This window comes from Choloepus didactylus, chromosome 1 (assembly GCF_015220235.1).
Source record: "Choloepus didactylus isolate mChoDid1 chromosome 1, mChoDid1.pri, whole genome shotgun sequence".
NCBI lineage: Eukaryota > Metazoa > Chordata > Mammalia > Pilosa > Megalonychidae > Choloepus > Choloepus didactylus.
The window spans coordinates 85511757-85536509 of NC_051307.1; the positions used below are offsets into that span (position 1 = coordinate 85511757).

The window sequence follows — 24753 nt, forward strand, 5'->3', positions numbered from 1 at the left end:
TGGGCACATGCTACCCAACTAAAGACTTAAAAATACCCTCTCTCAGGGTTGCGAAGAATAGGTTGCTGAAAAGTGCCATCTATTGGACAGGGAAGGAAAGCGAAGCCTTGGGGATCTGGAAAAAAAAGGCTTTTTGGCATCTTTCCTTACCCTCTCCCCAGGGCCCTCTGAAACTGGTCTGTGCCTCTTATGTGGGTCCCTGGCCCTCCTTTGTCTGGGAAATATGAAACGAGTCAAAAAAGAGCTTAACACAAACCCAATCAACAACAAAAACCTAGACAAGAGAGAGAAACTGACCTTCAAAATAACCTCATCAAGATAATCAGATGCCCAGATACCAGCAAAAAATTACAAGCCATACTAAGAAACAGGAAGATATGGTCCAGTCAAAAGAACAAATTTAAAGTTTGGAGAAAATTCAGAATTTGGCACAATCAAAGATGTTCAAACAAATCTCCTAAATCAATTCAAGATGAAGGAAATGATGGCTAAAGAGATAAAGGATATTAAGAACACACTGGGGTTAGCATCGAGGAGAATTTGAAAGCATGCAAAGGAAAATAACAGAACTTATGGGAATGAAAGGCAAAACAGATGAGATTAAAAATATACTAGAGGCCCTGTGCTGGGGAAGAGCCAGGGGCCAGGGGCCAAAGCCAGGAAAGGTGGCCCAGCTGTAACAGAGTAGGTTTGGTCTGGGGGTGTGCAGTGGCAGTTTGGCTTAGGCCAAAGCAAGCAGAAGGAAAGAAATAACAAAGATTAGAGTGGAAATAAATGAAATTGAGAACAAAAAAAACAGTAAGAGGATCAACAAAAATCAGGACTGTCGCAGTCCTGATGCATGTGACAACATGGATGAACCCTGAAGACATCATGCTGAGTGAAATAAGCCAGACACAAAAGAACAAATATTGTATGATCTCATTAATTTGAACTAAATATAACGAGAAGATAGAGTGAGGGTAGAGAATGGGGAGTGCATGCTAAATCTGTGCAGAATTTTTAATACAGTTGATTGTAAATGTTTGGAAATGGACAGAGGTGATGGCAGCACACTATCATGAGCATAATTAACAGCACTGAATTGTGTGTGTGACTGTGGCTGAAAGGGAAAGTTTAGGGATATGTGTGTCACTAGAAGAAAAGCCAGAGGATGAAACATGGACTGTGTATCATAGTGAATCCTGTTGAGGATGATGAATGTGGTTCGTAGCACAAATATAAGAATGTTCTTCCATGAACTAGAACAAATGTATTACAAGGTATTAATAATAGGGTAGTATATGGGAAAAAAATAAACCCAATGCAAACTATGGACTATAGTTAACAGTAATATTTTAATATTCTTTTATGTACAGTAACAAAGGTACCACACCAATGCTAAGGATCAATAGTAGACGGGCTTTAAGGGGTTTGGGGTTTTGTCTTTTTGGAGCAATGAAAATGTTCTAAAATTGACTGTGGTGATGAAAGCACAATTCTGTGATTATACTGAGAGCCAGTGATTGTACACATTGGTTGGACTGTACAGTGTGTGAATAAAACTGCTTTTAAAAAAGAAAACAAAAATGTATTCAGCTACCTGGAATATTTTAATCTGTTTTATTAGTGAACATGAACAGTCTATTCTTCTTTGGCTTTCATGTCATGATGTATTTTAATTAAAGTATTTAGACAAAATAAAAAAAGATAGGAGCCTGTGTCCCTGACATTATGGAGCTGCCACAAATGTCCAACATGACAAACACCCACACTCTACATGAGAGGAATAAAATTCTAACCTTTTTAAGCCACTATTATTTTGGAGCTCTGTTATAGCAGACTAAATACATACTACATCCTCGATAACTATGATGATTTTGTAAGGTGATGTTTATAAGCACCTAGCACAGCACTTTAGCACATAGTAAGAGATCAATAAATGGTAGCTATCTATTAACATTCTATGAAGAAAGTATTAGCCAAATGTACATAAGTTAAACTATTCAAAGAAGTTTGTTTAATAAGCCAATATGTACAATGACAGACCACTACATACCAACCAGAGCAGTTAAAATTTTAAAAATGGGTCACATCAAATGTTCGCAAACATGTGGAGCAATAGGAAGTCTCACAGAATTGGTTGGAGAAAAAAAGATACAATCTCTTTAGAAGAATATGGTAGAGTATTATAAAAATAAGCATACTCCTACCCTATGACCTAGCAATTCCACTCCTAGCTATATACCTAAGACAATAAAAACACATTACAAGAAAGAATTGTACAAAAATATTCACAAGTTTTATTTCTAATAGCCAATGACTGGAAACAGCCCAAGTGTCCATAAAGAGAAGAATGAATTAACAAACGGTGGTATATTCACACAATGGAATAAGAGTGATACATGCAACCACATGGATGAATCTTAAAATCATTAAGTTGGGTGAAAGAATCCTTACACAAAAGCACATTCATGGTATGATAACATTTATATGACATTCTAGAACAGGCAAACTAATCACCAGAGTAGCTGCTTCTGAGGGTTATGGGGGTGGAATTTGGGAAATGGCATGAAAGAACCTTCTAGGGTAATGTAAATGTTCTACATTTTGATAGGGGTCTGAGTTATACAGGTCTATGCATTTGTCAAACCTCAGCAAATGTACACTTACGTTATGTGAATTTTATCGTAAATTTTACCTCAAAGGAAAAAACTGTAAACAAATATTGAACTCTACTTAATGATATGCATATGCTGAAGTACTTAAAGGGAAGTGAACTGAAATCTGCAATTTAACTTCGAAATACACCAAAAATAAGATGGATTGATGGACAGAAAAAGGGATGGACTTACGGATGGAAAGAGGAATGGATAAATGGATGGAAAGATATGTGTTAAGTAATTATAGTAAAATATTAATGGGTAGAATCTAGGTGGTGGTTGCACAGGTTGTTTGCTGTAAAATTCTTTCAACCTTGTTGTATGTTTAAACTTTTTCATAATAAGACGTTGCCCCCTCCACCAAAAAATAAGCCTATAGGGCTTAAATACGGCATAATTCTTTTACATGAGTTCCAAGAACCAAAGTGATTGGACCAAAAGGATAAAACTGGTTAAACCAATTCATTCAACTAAAATTAATCACCATTTATCCCAATAGGGGCCTTTACTTGTCAAACAGAGCTGGTTAAAATGTTCTCCACTGGGAAGGTAGCCATGCTTCTTGTCTGGATATCCCATTCAGCTACGCTAAACTGGATCAAGAGTATCCTAGTTTAGAAAATAAATTATATGATAACCTTATTCACTGATTTTCCAATTTTCTGAATTTCTGGTTTATATTTGGAGAATTTCATTTTCCCCTCTTTTATACTACCTCTTGCATGACCCAAATATTTTATGACTTACTAATAAAATGGTACAACAGGAGTACTCACGGGTAGCCAAGGAAAAGGAGATTGAGGACTGAATGGCTTCGAAACAGATTGACGAGGGTCCAACAAAGCACCCATCCACATAAAGTGAGTAGCACCAAGCGAGCTGATATCAGAACCATGTAGTGAATCATTGATGCTGCACCCGCCTTAGTGGCCTGAAGGTTTGGAAGCCCAAAAACATTTTATAAGTGATCTTATAAAAAAAAATAATGTGACTCAAATAAGAACTTGGTAGGTTTAGTAGAAGCTAAACTGTGCCTTAAAAAAACAAAAGAAAGAAAAAGAAAGACAATGCCCATCCCACCTTATCTTTCTCCTTCCTGAGGATTCAGACTTCTCCAAGGACAGTTGTTTCCTCCCTGTATTCCTAAAGTGCCTCAGAGACCAGAGACCTCAAATTTTTATATCTAATTATTTTTTTACACTGGGGCTCCTCCAGGTATGTCCACAGACCACATTCATCAGAATCACCTGAGCTACTTATTGAACATGTATATTCCTAACTACTTCTCTCCCCAGATGTAGCGACCAAAATCTCGAGTCAAGGAACCTGTATTTTAACAACTTACAAGGCAATTTTTATGTACATAAAGATGGGGAGCTGCTAATTTGCTTATCTTACTCCCCATTAGACTCTAATGCTCTCAAAGGCAACAATATTTCTTTTTTTCTATGAATCTTCAACCTTAATCTATTTGCTGAAATAATGTTTAATAAATTATTGAAGTTTAAAAAATTAATCAGCTCTTCTCTGACAGACCTATATATAATAAAAATTTCTTTAACTTTTGCAAACATGGAAGAATGCATAATCACTTCCAAGTCTCCCTATAACAGCTGTTCAAATATTCTTTAATCCCAAATCTCTGACTAAATATAGTAAGAAAACATACTTGCCTAGGCATGAAGCTATGCAATGCCATTTTCTTTCCAAATGAACTGAGGAGAAAATAAGCAAATACAGGGGAACATGGCAGCTCCCTAAAACCTTTAAAACAGCAGAGTCAGAACCCAGAAAGGTAAAAAAATTATGAATTGAAATAATATGGGAGGGGATAAAGAGCTTTTCCCTATAAAATGTACTATTTTTCTGCTCAGAAAAACTTTTTTTAAAAGAGAGCTGCTTCAGGTTGGTAAAAGAACAGTTGAATTATTTTTGGTCTTGTGGAGCATATACAGAAGTAGAGTTGCTCTGGAGGTAAATAGAGGATTCCTCTAAATTACAGAGGATTTCTAAATTACTTCCTTCCAGCTTCTCCATAAAAGAGACTGGTCTTTCTCAGGGTTATTTAAGAAGAAGAAAAAGAAGACGGTAGTAAACATTTTAATGAGAGGAAGGAAGGAAGGATGCATGATTTACCTGTCTATTTACCTAGATGGTCCTGTCAATTTACCATCTAATTTAGATATTTTAGGAAGAGAATCACAATATAGCTTTTATTTTAAATTTCTGAATAGGTAATATAGTTACATGATTCAAAATACAAAATATATAACATGTAATGAAAAGTGTCCTTCCTGCTGGTCCCGTCTCCTAGCCATCAACAGGACAACCTATTATATTTGTATATCCTTCTGAAGTTAATTTATTCATATATAAGCAAATGTATTTTGTTTCCTTCACTTGCCTTATTTTGAACACTGTTCTGCACCTTCCTTTTTTCACTTAATATCTTGGAGGTCAATAATACAGATTTTTTTCAACTTTTGAAAGATTGTATACTATTTCATTACATAGATGTACAAACATTTCCTTACTGATTGGCATTAAGGTACAGATTTATGTCTTTGACATAAATTTAGCTTAAGTATTCTGTTTTCAGTAATTATTACAGGCTTCCTTAGAAAATAACTAACATACTATCCAACCAAGGCCATGCTAAAGCTGCAAAACTCTTGTTAAGGCATTAGTAAAAGAAATAGTAAGGCACTTGCTCAAGTAGCTCCAAAGTAGAAACCTTAGTTTTGAAGGGTTTCACACACTAACTGGACATACTAATTGGACATAAACAAGTACCATTTCTAAGTAAATGAAGGATGAAACAAAATCATTCCATGACTGTTAACAGATGTAAAGATAAAACTATACTGAATTCCTCTAAAGAAAACAACTTCTCAATACATCCAAAAGAAAGCACCAAATTTCACCATCTAAAGAACCTGAGAGAAATGGTTATAGTCAATACCATTAGTAAAAAACAGATGAAACCTCTACCAAACTTTTTCAGTTAATTTCAAATGGCTTTCAGATCATGACTTCATATCTCCAACTACTCTGTGCTCACAGAAATATGGTTCCTAAAATCAGAGCTTAAACACAAAGACTTTCCATGTATGTTTAAAAGAAAAAAATTGACTCTCAGTTATCTGTGATTATGGTAACAATATTTATTTAAAATTTCAGAATGAATTATAAGCCCCAAGATTAAAATTATTAGCCACTTTAGCCAAGTTAACATTTTTCTTGTTTTGTTTTTAGAATCATTAGGTACAAGCCAATGAAAACTTAAGAAAGTACATTATCTTCCCTCACTAAGTTTACAAATATATGAAAAATGATACCAATGGCCAACTTTATCAACAATTTTAGTTAAAAAAAAAATAAAAGATAATTTTAATGTCCCAATTCTTTCCTCCTCTGCCCACTAAACTTAGATTCTAACCTTCAAACTTAATCCTATGCAAGTTTGATGTTGTCTTTTTAACATTCCAAAGCTTTAATAAACTCAAATGTTTCTTGCTACCAAACTTCACAAATGATTTATAAATAATTTCAACTGAATGTCATTTGAAACTGAAAGTATTAGATGCAGCTTTGTGTGTATAAATAATCCTTTATATTAACAGTGATCTGAGATTCATTCTAGTTTTTACTATAACTATTAAAATTAAAAAGATTGTACTGAAGAAATCAAAAGCTAAAAATAAGCTAAAAGCTAAAAATAAGCTTTCCTGACAAATGAGACAGTTCTATTGACTTATATCGCACTTGAATTTAAATACTTTTTTTTGCAGGAAAACCTTTGAAAAAGGACACAACTCATAGGGGAGTAAAGAAGTTAGTTAATAATTATATTTAAGTTATATGGACATCTCATGTTTTCAATTTGAATCCATTCTAGTAACTAACTATGGCTACAAGGGATAGAATATAGTGACTGAGCTATTACCTCTGAGATGAGGGCCCATACAAGCCTCCTTGCAAGCATCACTGTGATGAATGCTGCCAGGTGATAGTCAATGAGATGAAAATTCTACAAAACAAACAAATAACTGCATCAGAAAGAAATACAATGTGTATCCATTTGGAACTATATATAAACAGAAGTTGTCCCCCTCAAAAGATCATCTAATCTTACAGACCATGGGAATTTGAAAGTTCTTGAAGAGACTACCTACCTGCTACTACTCCTTTCACAACAAATTGCTTTTACTTTCTGTAACACTATTTTTAACTATCTGGAATATATTCTCCTCCTTTTCTGAAAGTTTATTATATTAAAGGCAAAAGATTACAGCCTTGGGTTAACAAGTGATAACCTACAGAAGTAAGGCAAGTATCATTTATCTAAAATGCCACATTTATGAGTGTCAAATTTAACAGACCAATTGGACTTCCCCATGTAGTTACTGCTGTTGGTTTCTCTTTATGTGAGTTTATGTTAATCGAATAGGACATCTGCCAACCTAAACCCCTGACTAGCTCCTATGAAATGAAATGCCATTTTATTTTTGTCTTTCTCCCTAACTTAGAATGTCTTATATTTGAACTCTTCTAGAAAATGATAGCATTAGCTGGATGCTGTCTATGGTTCCTTCTAGTTCTGAATCTGTGTACTGAACTGCGTTAAAAATAAAGTCTTTAGCAGCTACATCCCACAAACCAACAAAACTGCGATGTACTTTCATTTTGATGGTCAAAAGGTATGTAGGTTTCCATAGTCCTCCTTCCAGAATAAAAAGGTGAGTTTCTCAATTAGTTCATTAAATAAATATTTACTGAGCACCCATGATGTACCAGGTCCACTTCTTGATACTGAGGATACAGTATTGAAGATAACAAACAAGGTTCCACTCCCAAGGAGCTTACTTTCTACTGGGGTGGGGAGGGGAAGAGATGGCAGAGACTGCTAGTTGTCTCTTCTGCCATCACAGTAAAATTTAACTAGGCACTGACTCCTAAGCTAACTAAAGGTTATTTTCCCAGCCTCCCTTGCAAAAAATACTTCTAGCCAAGGGATGTGAGGGCAAGTGATGTGTACAACTTCCCAGGCCATGTCCTTCAAGGAAGGAGTTGTTTTCCTTCTCCTTTCCTCCTTTCAGCTGGTCAGATGTGAATGTCTGGAGATGGAGCAGCTACCCTGGACTGTGGTTTAAAAGAAACATATTGGGGATGGCAAACAATAGATAAAAAGAACTGCCATACTGGCCTTAAATCACCCACCTAACTTTTCTTTAAGAGGGAAATAAACTTCTATTCTATCTTAGTCACCCTGTTCAGCAGCTAAACCCAAATCTTTAATAAATTTGTTTTGCAGGGAGGGCAATGACAACAGACAAAAAAAAAAAACAAATAAAAGCATTTCAAGTAGTTAGAACTACTGGTAGGAAATAAAACAGTGTGATGTATCATGATAAATACCAACTGGGAAGGTTGGTTCAGAACCAATTTAAATTGGATGGTAAGGGAGGATATCTCTGAGAAGGTGGCATATGGGCTGAGCTAAATAACAAAAAGGCACCAGCCATAAGAAGACAAGGGTAGGGAGGACAAGAGAGCCCCAGGCAGAGGAAAAAGCAATCACAAAGGTGCTAAGGCAGGAAAATATAAATGTGATGTGTCTGAAAAGCAACAAATAGGCTAGGGTGTTAGAATGAGGAAATGAGTAGTAAAAGATGAATTTAAATTATTTTTTCAAATGGGAAGCCATAAACAGGACTTTAGGCAAAAGGATACCATGATTCTATTTGTATTTTAAGATGATCGTTCTGGCTGCTATGTGGACAATATACTGTAGGGGGCAAGAGCAATTAAAAAGCTATTGCTTTAATTCAGGTGAGAAACCATGATGGACTGAACTAGGTCTGTAGCCATGGAGACAGAGGAAAATGGCCAGATTTGGAATACATTTTAGATAGAGCAGCTAGATGTCTAGGGAATGACTTACTACTTCTCAGAACAGTTCCTTTTCTTCTTCATCTCCACCCACCCCCTGCTTTTAAGTATTTTGGTTTCTATCAACGTGTTTCCTCTCTGGGTTTGTGTTTTTTTTTTTAATGAAATTTTTGAGAAATATTCACATCATCATCCAAAGTGTACAACCAATGGTTCACGGTATCATCATATACTTGTGTGCTCATCACCACAATTTTTGAACATTTACTCCAAAAATATAAGAATAAAAATAAAGAACTCCCAAAACATTCCATACTCCTTATCCCCCCATTATTATTTATTTTTTGCCTTTTATTTTCTTACTCATCTGTCCATACACTGGATAAAGGGAGTGTCAGTCGCAAGGTTTTCACAATTACATAGCCACACAATAAAAGCTATATAGTTATACAATCATCTTCAAGAATCAAGGCTACTGGATTACAGTTCAACAGCCTCCTGTAGAACCACGTCACTGCCCTCCAGATGGGCTGCACCATTCTACTTCCCTGCCAACAGTGAATAGGTACATCCCTCTCTCCATATTTTCTCCATCACTTGTATCTTTCTGTTTATTTTTTAAACAGTTTTAGTCACACACCATACATTCCATCCCAAGTAAATAATCAGTGGTTCCTGGCATAATCACAGTTATGCATTCACCACCACAATCTATATGAGGACATTTCCATTTCTTCCGCAGAGAAAGAAGAGGGGGAAAAATGAAGAATTAAAATAAAATACAATGGAGAAACAACAACAAAAACACCAGAAATCCTACCCCTCCCTTGTATCCCCCTCTTATTGACATTTAGCTTTTGTATATGCCTTTTTTTACATGTCATGGAAGTATATTACAATGTTACTGTCAACTATAGACTCTAACTTGCATTGGTTGTATTTTTCCATATGCCATCCCATTTCACCTTGCAATGTTAACATTCATTTGTTCCCTTCATGTAAAAACAACTTTATATTTGTGCATTTAATCACCATCATTGTCCATTCTAGGTTTTGCTAAGTTATACAGTCCCAGCCCTTATTATCTGTTCTAGTTTGCTAATGCTGCTGGAATGCAAGACACAAGAAACGGACTGGCTTTTATAAAAGGGAGTTTATTTGGTTACACAGTTACAGTCTTAAGGCCATGAAGTGTCCAAGATAAGTCATCAACAATCGGGTACCTTCACTGAAGGATGGCCAACTGTGTCCGGAAAACCTCTGTTAGCTGTGAAGGCAGGTGGCTGGCATCTGCTCTGGAGTCCTGGTTTCAAAATGGCTTTCTCCCAGGACATTCCTCCCTAGGCTTCAGCTCCTCAAAAATGTTACTCTTAGTTGCACTTGGGGCATTTGTCCTCCCTTAGCTTCTCCAGAGCAGAAGTCTTTCAAAGGCCCTCTCCTAAATGTCTCTGTAAGCTGAAGTTCCTCTCTCAGCTCTTGTGTGTTTTTCAAAGTGTCCCTCTTGGCTGTAGCAAGCTCACTCCTTCTGTCTGAGCTTATATAGTGCTCCAGTAAACTAATCAAGGCCCACGCTGAATGGGCAGGGCCACACTTTCATGGAAATTATCCAATGAAAGTTCTTACCCACAGTTAATTGAGTCACATCTCCATGGAAACAATCAATCAAAGAATTCAAATCTAATCAATACCAATACATGTGCTTCCACAAGACTGCATCTAAGATAATGGCATTTTGGAGGACATAATACATCCAAACTGGCACATTATCTATCATTCCTTCTGGTGTCACACATGCCCCTAGCCTTCCTCTTTCAACCATACACACAGCTTTGTTCAGCATACTTACAATATTGTGCTACCATTAGGGAATATTGTGCTATCCATTTCTGGATCATTACAACCCATTCTGTTGAACATTCTTTACTCCTTCAGCATCAAATGCCCAATATGTACCCTCTTTCTATCTCCTGATAACCTGTGTTCTCAACCTTAAGTCTCAAAGTTTGCTCATTAATGTTAGTTCATATTAGTGATTTTTCTCTCTCTCTTTACCCTTACTGAGTCTTCATTTCTATACTCATCTCCAAACCCCTCTCTCCTGCCTTTTCCTGTCTGCTATAGTCCTCCCTTTAGTATTTCTTATAGAGCAGGAAATCTCTTGTTCACAAACTCTGTGTCTATTTGCCTGAAAATGTTTTAAACTCTCCCTCATTATTGAAGGACAGTTTTTCCAGATGTAGAATTCTTGGTTGGCAGTTTTCCTCTTTCAGTATCTGTTCTAGTTTGCTAATGGTGCCAGAATGCAAAACACCAGAAATGGATCGGCTTTTATAAAGGGGGTTTATTTGGTTACAAAGTTATAGTCTTAAGGCCATAAAGTGTCCCAGGTTAAGTCATCAACAATTGGGTACCTTCACTGGTGGATGGCCAATGACGTCCGGAAAACCTCTGTTAGCTGGGAAGGCACATGGCTGGCATCTGCTCTAGAGTTCTGGTTTCAAAGTGGCTTTCTCCCAGGACATTCCTCTTTAGGCTGCGGTTCCTCAAAAATGTCACTCTTAGTTGCTCTTGGGGCGTCTGTCCTCTCTTAGCTTCTCCAGAGCAAAAGTCTGCTTTCAAAGGCTGTCTCAAAAATGTCTCTGTAAACTGCAGTTCCTCTCTCAGCTCCTGTGAGTTCTTCAAAGTGTCCCTCTTGGCGGTAGCAGGCTCGCTCCTTCTGTCTGAGCTTATATAGTGCTCTAGTAAACTAACTAAGGCCCATGGTGAATGGGCAGGGCCACACCTCCATGGAAATTACCCAGTGAAAATTCTCACCCACAGTTCAGTGATCACACCTCCACAGAAACATCCAATCAAAAGTCTGCAACCCAATCAACACCAATACATTTCCTGCCAAACAAGACTGCATCAAAGATAATGGCATTTTGGGGGACATAATACATCCAAACTGGCACAGGATCATAAATATATCATACCACTGCCTTCTCAACTCCATGGTTTCTGCTGAGAAATCTGCACAGTCTTATCGAACTTCCCTTGTATGTGATGGATCACTGTTCTCTCGCTGCTTTCAGAATTCTCTCTGTCTTTGACATCTGACAATCTGTGAGCGTCTTGGATTGGGTCTATTTGGATCAATTCTGTTTGGGATATGCTGCACTTTTTGGATCTGTAATTTTATGTCTTTCATAAGAGATGGGAAATTTTCAATGATTATTTCCTCTAATATTCTTGCTGCCCCTTTTCCCTTCTTTGCTCCTTCTGGGACACCCATGACACATACATTCACGAACTTCATGTTGTCATTCGATTCCCTGAGACCCTGCTCATATTTTTCCATTCTTTTCCCTATCTGTTCTTTTGTGTGTAGGATTTCAGATGTTCTGCCCTCTATTTCAGTAATACTTTCTTCTACCTCTTTAAATCTGCTATTGTAAGTCTCCATTGTGTTTTTCATCTCTTCTATTGTGCCTTTCATTCCCATAAGTTCTGCAACTTGTTTTTTCACACTTTTGGGTTCTTCTTATGTTCATCCAATGCCTTCTTTTATCCTTCATCTCTTTTGATGTATCTTCCATCAACTCATTGATCTGATTTTTTTAATTCGTTTAGCATGTTAGAGCATCTTTAATTAGTTGTTTCAACTCCTGTATCTCATTTGAGATGTAAGTTTGTTCCTTATTTAACAGGGCCATATCTTCATTTTTCCTAGTGTGACTTGTAATTTTTTGTTGGTGTCTAGGCATCTGGTTTCCTTATTTACAGGTAGTTTCACTCCTTTAGCTAGGGTTTCCATGTTGGTTGGCTTTGTTCTCCATCTGTTCTTTGGTATTCAATTCAACTTCTTCCAGACCTCTAACATAGCATCTATTTCACTGATCAGAATATTTCAGCTCTTGTTATTCTGTTTCTTGCTCTGCCTATATGGAACTTTTTTTTTTTGGGGGGGGGGGTCAACCCAGGTAGGATCAACTCCAATCAGGTTTTCCCAGACAGGCCCAGGTCTCAGGAGGGTGTAATCAGTATCAAGTTTCTCTGAGGGTGAGACCCAGAAGATTGTCAGACTTTCCCGTGAGGCGCTAGACTCTTTGCTTTTTCTATACTGCCCCAGCAAGTGGTGCTTGTCAGCTCACAGCTCCCAACAGGCATAAAGAGGTGTGGTACCTTTAATTCTCACCAGACCTTGTCCCTGCCAAGGGCATGGTTGCAACAGAGGCAGCAGAAGTAGAAGGCAAGCTTAAGCTATTCCTGTTTTCTTCTCCCCATCCCTGGGGTCAGAATTCTCTGAAGGAAGGCTGCCACTTAGCTGTGCCCCTACCCCCCCCCCCCTTTTCTTGGGGAAGATACACCCTTTAGGGAATTATCTCCTTCACTTGACTTTTTCCTTTGTCTCTTACACCTATCTTACCTCCACCCTTGCCTGGATCAATGCAGACAACTGAAAATGCCTGAGGCATTCTCTAATGAGCTACTTAGAAAAGTTTTTAAAAAATTAAGAAAAAAAATCCCCTTTTCAGAGCCAGTCCCCAGCTCCCAAGGTTCACCAGTCAAAAGCCAGAGTTGGTACCCAGCTCTATGTGCCCCTTTTCTTGGGTCACAGCCCTTTTCCAGTATTCTGGGCTCAGTTGACTCCAAAAGCCTCTTTGACTACTTCTTTTTCCCACAGAGGAGTGTTCCAACTCAGCCTGACATGCCAGTGGGGAAGGGGTGCCAGGCTCCAGAGTTTGGGGGCTTTACTTACAGCTCTATGCTGCAATCTCAGCCCTTTCATCCTTTCCAGACTGGTGTATAGTGTGTATCTGGTCATGGATGTCCCCCAAACAATTGTTCCAGATAGCCACCTAGCCTATGCTTGAACACTTTCAGTTACAGGGAAGTAACTACATCTCTGGGGGCCCATTCCATTTTAGAACAGCTCATGGATTCAGGACCCTTTGAAACTCATGCACTAAATCTTGTCTTGTTTACTATTTCACGTTACTCATAGCCTGACGCTTAGCAGATGAGTCAGCCCACACCATAGCCTCCTCTAAGTGTGCTTTCCTTTACTGCAGAGACTGCAAAGCTAAAAACTACATTTCTAAACTTTATTGCAACTAAGGTTCTTCATATGATTTAGGTTCTGCCAACCACAGGCTTCGTGTAAAACCTGACAGAACTGAGTGAACTCGGGAGAGCGGCAGGGTATAAGGCATCCATTTTTGTTGGTAAGGTTAAGAGCTAAGGGAGCATAATTCCGTAGTCAGCAGGTGTAGCAGCTTCCTAATCATGGCAGGGGCACTGAGTCTCTTTGCTTCTAGGCAACATTTGTAGGAGGCTTTTTAAAGAACCCTGTCAGAAAAGGTTGACTGGGAGAAGAGTTCTCTGATCAGCCTGAAAATATTACAAATGGAAATGTCAAACAAACAGGAAATTTTTTTAGTACCCAAGAAGTACTAATGGAGTCAAAGTAGGATAAATACAGGAAGTAAAGTATACTGGGTGGGCCTGAATTTGAGTGCACACTTTGCTACTATGTGAAAGATAGATGAGTACAGTTAAACACTCAATAACACCTAATCCACATAAGACGACTATTTTTTTTTTTAAGAAAAAGCATACAATTTGGCATTAAATCATTATAATTCTAAATACAAAAACTGAAATTCTCTTCTCGTGATATTTTAGTTAGATGGTCACTATGGAAAGAAAATTCTTAACAGTTAATTCCAGGAACAACCCAGTGATACAAAAATTTAACACAATTGTTTTATTCCCTTTCCATAGTATCATGAAGATTTTGGTCCACGTTCTCTTTCTATGCTTACCAGGCTAGGGAGGTTTCCCAATCTTTTATAAGTCCCAGACACTTACATAAACTATCCAAAACAATAGCCTTCCTTCTTCTAGAGCATATCTCCATCACCTGCCTAAATCTGCCCTTGCCAACCACACACCTGTCAATCACTTAACTAACCTCACCCATTATATTACATACCCATCTGTGGAGAACCTTCTCTCCATCAAGATTATCACTGCCCCCCTAAATAACTGGAAAGAAGATAGAAAAAACTTATAATGTATCTTTATGTACTATAGCAGAGACAGCTATTTCCTGACTGAATTTTATCTTGTAACAGAACCTCAATTTAATTCAGGATAACAATGCAACCAGCTAAAGGAAGTGAAAGTGGTATATGGGATTTTCAGGGATGCTTCATATATGCAACTGACTCAGATGAGAGGGGTGTTTTTTGTACCCTTCCCCTCCCTCTTTCCTGCTCTCTGGGACTCTAACATGAGTGGTGCTTGAGCAGCCACTTTGGTCCTAGAGATAGTCATGAAAATGGAAATCCCACAGTGGGATGATGAGTGAAAAACAGAAGACTGAGTCTCTAAACTGGAAAGCCACACTATAGCCCAGGACTGCTTACCTCCAGACTTCTTTTACATGAGAAATAGGCTTTTCTAATTAAGTTTAAAACACTATTATTTAGATTCAACTGCAAGTAACAGAAAGCCTAATCCTGACATTAGCTAAAACAACTTCTCAATATAGAAAATGGCACGATACAGCAGCTGGAACAGAGAGAAGTCACTCCTTCCCTGATGCAGAGACTACCAACTCTTCACCAAAGTCTGTATTTTCCTCCTCTTCCTAGACAGTCAACTCAGTGTTTCTCAGCCTCCCCTGTAGTTAAGAGTAGACATGTATGAAAAGTGATGTGAACTTAGCCCACAAGAAACCTTCCTTTATATTCCTCCATGCTCTTTCTCCTTTCTGGCTGACAGGAATGGAACACAAACACCTTGAGGCCACATACTGGAAGACAGAAAAATCTCCATTAGCCTGGGTCCCTGAATGACCACACAGAAGAATGCTACTCCTGCCAACCAGGACAACTACCTCAAATTGACATATGTCTCAGGCATTATACAATTTTGGCTTTATGTGTTATAGACGCTATCATTATTCTAATACAGACACTAAAAGGGTAGAGTTGCTGGAATTCAATCAAACTGACATCCTACACTTCCAACAAATTTAACATGGTGTTGAAAAAGCTAAATATCAAAACCCTTCCATGAAGAGGCTAAACCTCCCTGAGTACCTCTTTGTTGCTCAGATGTGGCCCCCTCTCTCTAGCTAAGCCAATTCGGCAGGAACTCATTGCCCTCCCCTCTGTGTGGGACCTGACTCCCAGCAGCGTAAATCTCCCCAGAAATGCAGGATATGACTCCCGAGGATGAATCTGGACCCGGCATTGTGGGACTGAGAACATCTTGACGAAAAGCGGGGTGCAAAATGAAATAAAATAAAGTCTCAGTGGCTGAGAAATTCCAAACGGAGTCAAGAAGTCACCCTGGTGGACATTCCTACGCACTATATAGATAAGCCTTCTTAGGTTTTAATGTATTGGAATAGCTAGAAGTAAATACCCGAAACTACCAAACCCCAACCCAGTAGTCTTGACTCTTGAAGACAATTGTATGACAATGTAGCTTGCAATGGTGACAGTATAAATGTGAAAACCTTGTGGAGTGCACTCCCTTTATCCAGTGTATGGATGGATGAGTAGAAAAATGGGGACAAAAACTAAATGAAAAATAGGGTGGGACAGGTGAATGATTTGGGTGTTCTTTTTTACTTTTATTTTTTATTCTTATTTTTATTCTTTCTGGTGTAAGGAAATGTTCAAAAATAGATTGGGGTGATGAATGCACAACTATATGATGGTATTGTGAATAGCTGATTGTATGCCATGGATGACTGTATGGTATGTGAATATATCTCAATAAAACTGAATTTAATAAAAAAAAATTCCATGATATTATTATATTATTATAATAAATGACTTAAATGTTTTCTTTGTTTTTGTTTATATTTTTACTTCCCTGGGTCATAGACCAAAGTCAGAATTTATACTTTACAATCTTATCACGGCATTATATATGTGAAACTAATCTACAGTTTAGTAGAAAAACATTTTTCCCAAAATAGTTTCTACACATAGATTTTCCAACTAGTTTCTTGACTAAGTAACATGAAGAACTTAGCCTATTAAGACTTACCAGTGAAGTACAGGAAGCAGGATGATTGTAAGGATACCACCACACTGTTTTATAGATGTTGATGTACTGAATAAACAGAGCAACCAGCAAGTAGATGAAAAAGAGAAATTCAAAGAGCAGGCTCCCGTCCACAGGCAAGTCAGGAATTTGGCAATGACGAACAGGGCCTGGGGTGATTAAGGCTGTGATAGGTGGGACTGGAAGGCCAATAGCACTACCATTCCTGAAACAGAAAATTACAGTTAACTCAAATGGTGATACCCTTTAGTGTCACAGAGCACAAGGGCCACTGTTTCCTCCTCCATCTACCCCCTAATTGTTGGCCTTCCCTAAGACTCTATCCTGGAATTTTCTTATCTTCTCCTTCTACATACTCTCTCAGTGATCTAACACATGTCCATGCTTCCATTATCTCCTACATGCTCAACACTAAAATGTCTCTGCATAGAGCTCACTGCTGAGTTTAGACCTATGTCATCCAACTGCCTACTGGACATCTCTGTGCTTCTCCTCCTATGGTCTTGATCCTACTTCATGGCCCACCCAGTTAGCTGTCCAAATCAGAAACCTGGGATTCATAACAGAAATTACCTTCTGCCTCTCCATATTCAATCAATGTCTAAATCTTACAGATTCCATTTTTTAAACTTTCTTCGGACTGTATGCTCCCATTTAAACCCACTGCATTAGTTCAAACATTCAACATTTTCCATCTTTACTACTGCAGTAATATTTCTAAATTCAACTCCACCTTCATTAAATCCTCCAATCTGTCTTCAGTGATCTTGCAAAAATACAAATCTGATAGTGTTATTCTTCTCCCTAAAACCTGTTAATGGCTCTCCACCACCACCAAGATAATATACAAAATTTTTTAGAATCTCCTGTGGAGTCCTCTGCTTAACAGACTAGCCTTATCCCTTATCATGCCTTCACATGCAATATATACAACACCCATGTTATTTGCTGTCTGTGAACATACAAGCAATGTCTCTGTGCACACTATTTCCTTTACCTGCAATAACTTCTCTAACCACATTCTTTACCCCCTTACATACATACTTACTGACAAAATCCTTCACGGTTTTTAACAGGCTCAAGTATATCCTCTGAGAAGCCTTCTCTGATGCATTCAAAATTGACTCATCTCTCCTCTGTCCCACATAGTTATTCCTAAACTATGCCTTTATTTTTGTACTTTCTATACTATGTAATTTTTTGTATACATCTATGTCTTATATACCATATCAGTATACAGTACAGAGTACACTTTTCCTAGATTACTATAAATACATACCTTTAGGATGAGGAGGCAGCAAACCAATACAGCTCATAAAAAAGAGCTGTCTCAAAGCACAAAGATATAGAGATTTTAATCCCTATCTTATTGTTCTTTATTTCAAGCTCTTTTATAGGTCAGAAATAACTAGGCTATCTAAAATAAGATAGAGGTAGGGAATAAACTTCCCACTGCTTATATGACTCAGAAAAATTACAGAAATCTAAGAGTCTACTATTGTTTACAGAACAAGGAAAAGAGGCTAGGTTTGGGACTTCCAAAGAAGATTCTAGAGAAGGAACAAGATTAGTATGACCATTCTACTCTAAAATTTCCAAATATAGAATTCTAGCACTGGTATGTAACATTTTCAGTCCTTTAAGTGACTCCTGGGAATATGAACTCTGCTCATTCTGAACAGTTAAGATTACCATGGTAGAAGCTAATGAGAGGGAAGAACAGGGATAGAGTGAGAGTAAGAAAAACATATGAAAAGTTTCTTCCTCTCATCCTAAACTCCAATAGAGCAAGCCGACTGAGTAGTAAGTCGTGATCTACCTGTAGGTCTCAGAACCATACCTGCTCAATCATAAATCAATTGTTAACACACCACAGCCCTCTGATCTGTTCTGGGAGGTGGGCCACAGCAAGGCACAACTCCAAGAGGTATCATTCACATGGAATATAACATGAAAAGTGCCCTCTGGAGTTGTACAAATTGGTGAACTTGAATGGAGAGGATTAATATTCAGCAGTCAATTATTCCTTCACCCCAGTTAATCATAAAATGTGGAAACAAAAAGTTTGATGAGAAGTTACAAGGTTAGAAGCCCCTACTCTAGAACAAGTTAAATTTCATTCTTCCCTTTAATAAAAATTCATGAAGGGGAAAAGCACGCGAAACTATCTGTTAAGATTTAAAGGCTAAATGGGTTCTTATAGAATTATTCCCAAATAAAGCAGACTAATGTACTTCTGCTCTTTAAAAAGTCAATAAAATATTGGGCTTCAAGAAAGTTATTCAAAACAAAGTACAAGACATCTACATTTGTGATACTCTATATACTTTCGGTATCAAATTTCAAACCAGAAGACAAAGAGACAAAGGACAAATAAAGTGATCTAGGGAATCAGTGGCAAAAGAGGAGCATATTCTTACATGAAGAGAATCCATGAGATTGTCTTTTCCATCTAATCTATAATGCTGAAAGGCTGAGCACAAATAAGATCAAAGTTCATAAAACCAAGAAAAATATCGCTAAAATAAAGACTTGGTCATTACATCTCAGAAAATTGGTCCCAGAAGTAAATTTAGGACAAACAAGATTATTATGCCTCTAAAAGGATATTAAAATAGAGTCAAGAAAAGTAAAGTAACAATATGTTTGAAATGCAATGTAGGATAGTTTAAGCCTCAGATTTTACACTAACCAGCTGTGGTCTCTGAAAAAGTTACTTTATATCCCTAAGTGTCAATTTCTTTATCTGAAATACAAGGGATTGGAACATATTTTCTTTAAAGATTCTTCTCAATGTTATCACTGAATATTCTCTTTCAAAATGTGCTGGTAAACCTGGAAGACCTTGCCCAGGTTTGGTGACTGGGTTGGAGGACTCAAAGGACTCAGCCTACAGTCATGCTCACGACTTAAGTTTATTACAGTTTTCAAAATCAAATCAAAATCAGCAAAGGGAAACAGTACATGGAGAAAAGTCGGGAGGAAAACAGGCACAGGCTTCCAGGAGTCCTCTTTCAGTGGAGCCATACAGGATGCACTTAATTCCTCCAGTAATGAGCTGTGATAACACATGTGAAGTGTTGTCTCCCAGGGAAGCTCATTAGAGCCTTAGCACTCAAGGTCTTTATTAGGGGCTGATCAGGTAGGCACCCTCTGTCTAGCATGTACCAAAATTCCTTACTCCCAAAAGGAAAACATGTGTTCAAAATAAACCACACCTTTTAAACAAACAGTTTAGGCCAAGTGAGCCATTCTTACTATTTAGAGAAAGTTTTATATCAGGGTAGGGAATTGTTGACCAGTCAAGCTCCTATATGATAGCCTTGCAAGCAGACCTATCTAAGGACCGCAGTCTCAGGCCTGCTATGTTATCTTTTCTACACACAAACTTTTAAGGTTTTTATGGAGCCAACAAGCAGCAGTATTTAGGTAGGCAAACAGAGTAAGAAAGATTTGAAAGGATGAGGAGGACTTAGAAGGGAAATAGAAAGCAGTGGTCATTAGGACATGCTCAGATGACATATTTAAAAAGTGTATGTAAAGAAAAAAGAAAAAGAAAAAAATTACTCTTAGTCCTCAAGATTCTCCCTTCAACTAGAAGTGGTCTAGGAAACTCAGAAATAACACAGTATATCTACCTTCTTTAGAAGAACAATCACCTAAGCTTATTGTCTCAGGAACAAATCCTTTCATCTCAAAGGTGAAAAGAGGATCAGAAAACTATGCATTTCAATCTTGACTGTGTCCTCAAACAAGCCCTTTGACATTCTCGAGTCAGGCTGCAAACTTAACCAATCAGGCCACAAAATCCTACAGGTACAAACACTGCATTCTCCATGACCTATGTCTTGCAGAATCAAATATATTATCTAAAATTATACCATCCTTTAAAAATTATTTCTCTCTTCAATACTCTACAGACATTACAGAATTGAGCTTTCCTCATCCGTTCAGTCTTTCTTGTATACATCTTCCCTAAAACTATGTTCTAGGTCTTCTATTAATGCCTTTATCCTCATTTTTCATACCTTTCCCCCAGGTCCTATGTAACTTAAAGAACCTATTCCACTTGCTTCTTTCTCATTAAAAAACCTTTACATAACCTTCTTCTTTCAAACAACCTCTCTAGGTAAGAATGTCATGAAATGATTCAACAGAAACAAATACACAACCTTCCTTTTCCAAAATAACTTCCATAGGTAAACGTATCATGAAATAATCACTCAATAATAGCGAATTCTTAAACTGTGAACAACAATGATCTTTTGCTTCATTCTAATCTATTGAAAATATGGTCTATTCCCCAATTTATTGCTAAAGAAATACATGTTAAAGGAGAAAAAGAGTGGAGAATGGGAAATCAAGCCAACTGTGAGTGGAACCTTGGAAGTCAGGACTGAAGAGCTACAATAAAGGCAGAGAAAAGAATGCAGCACCACCAGCTAAACCCAGTTTAGAGTATTTTCCAAATGTTCCTAATTCTTCCCAATATTCTATTTGCAGATTCCAAGTGCAAGCAGAACCATCTTGGAATGCAGTTTTCAAGCTCTTTTTTAAGAACAGAATGCTTCATTTTCCCTCTCCCAAAAGACATTTTATATATCATACTATTTAAGACACCTAGGAGGAGTTAGTCTGATTAGGAGAGTATTGGGAAACCTGAAACCTGGGCTACCAGGTCAGTCTGATCCCTTCTCCCTTCTAAGCTCTCCTACAGCAGTCCCTGAGATACCAGGGCAGGATTCCATACGACACTGTGAGAAAGTAATTATCTAGGGGAATCTAAAAGTCAAAGTAGTAGAGAAGAAATAAAGAACTGCTGTATTTAACACAGAGGCAGAGCTAGAATTTTCTAGCTAGCTACACACAGCTAGGATTTTCTATTACAATTTAATAGTACTGAATCACTAAGTAGATAGTATATATTAGTAAAATGAAGGCACGAACTTCAAACAGCAAACATCCTTCACTTCAACACCTACATTACAGATAGTAGCTTTCTTCAAAACCATTTTCATATATTCTCATTCCTTCAATTTTTATTTTTTCAAAAATATAAAATAATTCATGTTATTTGTAGAAATTTTGGAAAAGTTTTAAGAAATTATTACAATTACTACATTTATTTGCAACATCCCACTATGAAGCAGACAGTATCACCATTATTAAAATGAGAAAAACCAAAGAAAAGCCAGAATAGAGTAAAAAATAGTACTCTAAATAATCTACAATTAGTATATATACATAAGTAAACATAAAATTTGGATTTAAAATTAGTATAATGAGGATCAGAGACCAGAAAAATCCCTTTAAACCTGGATTTCAGGGAGATCCCCACTGAAATGGCGAGATCAGAACTGATTTTGAAGACAGGGTAGAACCTGGGTTGGAAAGTCAGAAAGAAAGGAAGGAGGGCAGGCTAGGAAGAGAGAAGGGCACAAATAACATCAGGGGGATCTGAAAAGCAAAAGGCGACAATATGGGAATAATAGAAGATAAGACAGGAGTGGCGCTGATTGCCAGCTTCAACAGCTAAAACCAAGAAAAGGGAAAACTCTACTCAGGGAGGAAGCAGAATTTATCTCCCCAAATTATCTTGACCAAATACTTGGTGGGTAAAAGCATCTGGTCCCACAGCAACAGGACCAAACCTCCTGATGAAATGAGTTATCCTAAATAAGAAGATTAGAAATAATTTATCCCAATTTTTGAAAATTAAAAACAAGACATAAACTTCCATTAAAAATGTCCAATTCTTTATTCTTACACAAGATGACACAAATCTTAAGATATTCAGATCCAACAGTTGTTAATTTCAAACATTTTTTAAACAAAATCATTTTTAAAACCCTTGATGGAATCTGAGTTACACTTTTAAAACCTCATGTTAGCTATCAGTTTTAATTTGCCATCTCCCTCCACCAAAAAAACCAACCCCATGCCAATAAATAGTTAAAATGTTACATTTGTCTTGTATTTTAATTCATTTGTCCTATCTTCCAACAGCAACAAAAAGGTGATAACTAGAACTTGGATTATCAGCCTTCTCATAAGCAAGAAAAGAATGCTTTAGCTTTGTGGCCTCATATCACATCATTCTACCTCCAATGAATTTTGAAATACTGAGCGTTCAGTCTTCAAGGGCCGGATTTCTACGTCAGCATCAAGAATAAATCTTGATAAGCCCATATCTGAATAGCATGATGACTTCTATGTTAGTCTTAGCAATCATAGGACATTATTAGTTCTTCTTTACCTGTTTCTCAGGCCTGTTCCATTGCCACAGCCCCCACCAACCAAAGTCTGTAAAGAAGGTAAAGCTGAACGGCTTAGCTGCTGCCGGCTAGGGCCCCTCCTTCCACCGGGCATGTCCGGGAACCAGTCTGCTTCCAGTGCCACCTGTAGTTGCAACCCAGGTTAATGGCTGTCAACCTGTTTCAACTCTGAACAACAAAAAATATTTAAGTATCAGTTCATCATTTTTGAAGTAGGCAATTTAACAAAACAACCAGAAAAAGTGAATGATAGGCCTTCTAAAATCAGATTTTCAAACAAATATTCCTATTGTCTGTTACCTATTTTATTCTAATGAAAGGAGTATTCAGACTCTAATGGGTCATGAGCCTAGGTTCTCATCTAAGCTCTGTTCAGCATTAGGCAGGTCACAATTTGTGACTTTTGTCAGCTGATTTGTATCACATGAAATATATTACAATCAAGTGGGAGTTTACAAAAACACAAAATAAATTATTTCCAATTCAAATGTAATATTTCATATTAAGCCACTTCAAATACAGAAGAATCAGCACTGGCCAAGAAGTTAGGTTTCATTACCAAGGGATTGGGTTCTGAGATCAGATGTGTCAATACACATTATCTGACCTTAACCCAGTCCTTTAACCTCTGAGTTTGTTTCTTCATCAAAAAAAGAAAGAAAGAAATGTCCTTTGTCCTACTGGAGTTGTTGAGGCTTGACAATGATGGATGAAAGTACATCATTAGGCTTTTTAACTCTTTACAAGTAAAACTGTTCAAGTGATATCTCCATATGTCAGGGTGAGAATATTGAAAGGAATTCACATGGATGCCCACCGCAGAAAAACCAATATAAAATCACTTAGAAATTACTCAAACAGCAAGATTAAAAGGCAAGTACAGATAAGGACCCTCAGTGAAAAGCATCCGTGTTTTCATTAATCCATGGCAAAACCACGGGTCCGCTAATATGGATACTAAATCCGTTTCCTAAACAGTACAACCAAAACTCGAAGAATCACACCCTGGAAAAACCCTGGTTTTCGAAACGTTACTGCACTGCTCCGATGTTCCCTATTCTTAACAGCTTTCGGCTGCTGACTAACAAACACCAGGTGAGACACAGCATTCAAAACGCTGGAGGCAGGGGAAGCTGGTCCTTGCTCAATTAACGAGCAAAAAGAAAGAGATGTGAGGGACAAAAAACTGGGATGGCAGAGATAAGGTATGGGGTAGGTGGATGGCAAGAGACCACAAACTTCAACAGATTGCCTCTAAAAGGGGGTCACAAAGCGGGCCCCGCCGCGCACCCCGACGGGCCGAAGCGGGCCCGGAACAGTCGGACGGCGCAGCAGCTCGGTAATACTCACGCATGGAGGAGGCTCGGCCAGTGGGGCTGGATCCCTGAGAGGAGGCAGCGGCTTTATAGGCTGGACCCCGAGTAAGAAAACTATCGCCCCGCGCTGAAGTGCTACCAACCAGCTGCTTGTCCGCAAGCCGTTCACGTCAGAGAGTCGAGAAAGGGTGTTCAGGCTTCGGGCTGCAAAACGCAGACCCAAACCCCAAGCCAGTTCCTGAGCCAGAGCTAACTACAGAGCCAGAACCCGGCACCGTCAGCACTCAACCTCAGCCTCCATTATTGCGGAGTTGAGGAGACGTGGCAGCGCACGCAGATGACGTCGGCTCCGCGACGGCCGGCCGCCCCAGATGTGAGTTGGCCCCCGGAACTACACATGCACCCCAGAGTCGACACCCAATCCCCTCCCGCACCTGCGCAGTGAGACTGCCTTCGCTGGACTCGTGGTCCCGCCCTCCGCAGCAGCGCAGGCCAATGTATTTCCTTCCCTCGCCTCAATCAAGGACCACCCGGTACGATATGCAGGGCCCATGCTAG

At 38.2% G+C, this 24753-nt stretch overlaps 1 protein-coding gene across 5 annotated transcripts in view; it reads right to left on the minus strand.

The window, feature by feature from the left end:
* TMEM39A (transmembrane protein 39A) overlaps positions 1–24539 on the minus strand; it is a 35264-nt gene extending 10725 nt beyond the window's left edge. For 3 of the 5 annotated variants that reach the window (XR_005216942.1, XR_005216943.1, XM_037836009.1), the window contains exons 1-5: positions 24230–24539; positions 22861–23047; positions 16587–16809; positions 6589–6672; positions 3419–3573 (exon numbers count right to left, since the gene is read on the minus strand). Coding sequence is in view for 3 of the 5 variants with exons in the window: in XM_037836009.1 (XP_037691937.1) it covers positions 3419–3573; positions 6589–6672; positions 16587–16809; positions 22861–22973 (575 nt within the window). In the remaining 2 variants the exon portion in view is untranslated. The remainder of the gene's footprint in view (positions 1–3418; positions 3574–6588; positions 6673–16586; positions 16810–22860; positions 23048–24229) is intronic. The other 2 variants (XM_037835995.1, XM_037835988.1) reach the window with 2 other exon arrangements.
* Between the last annotated feature and the right edge of the window lie 214 nt (positions 24540–24753).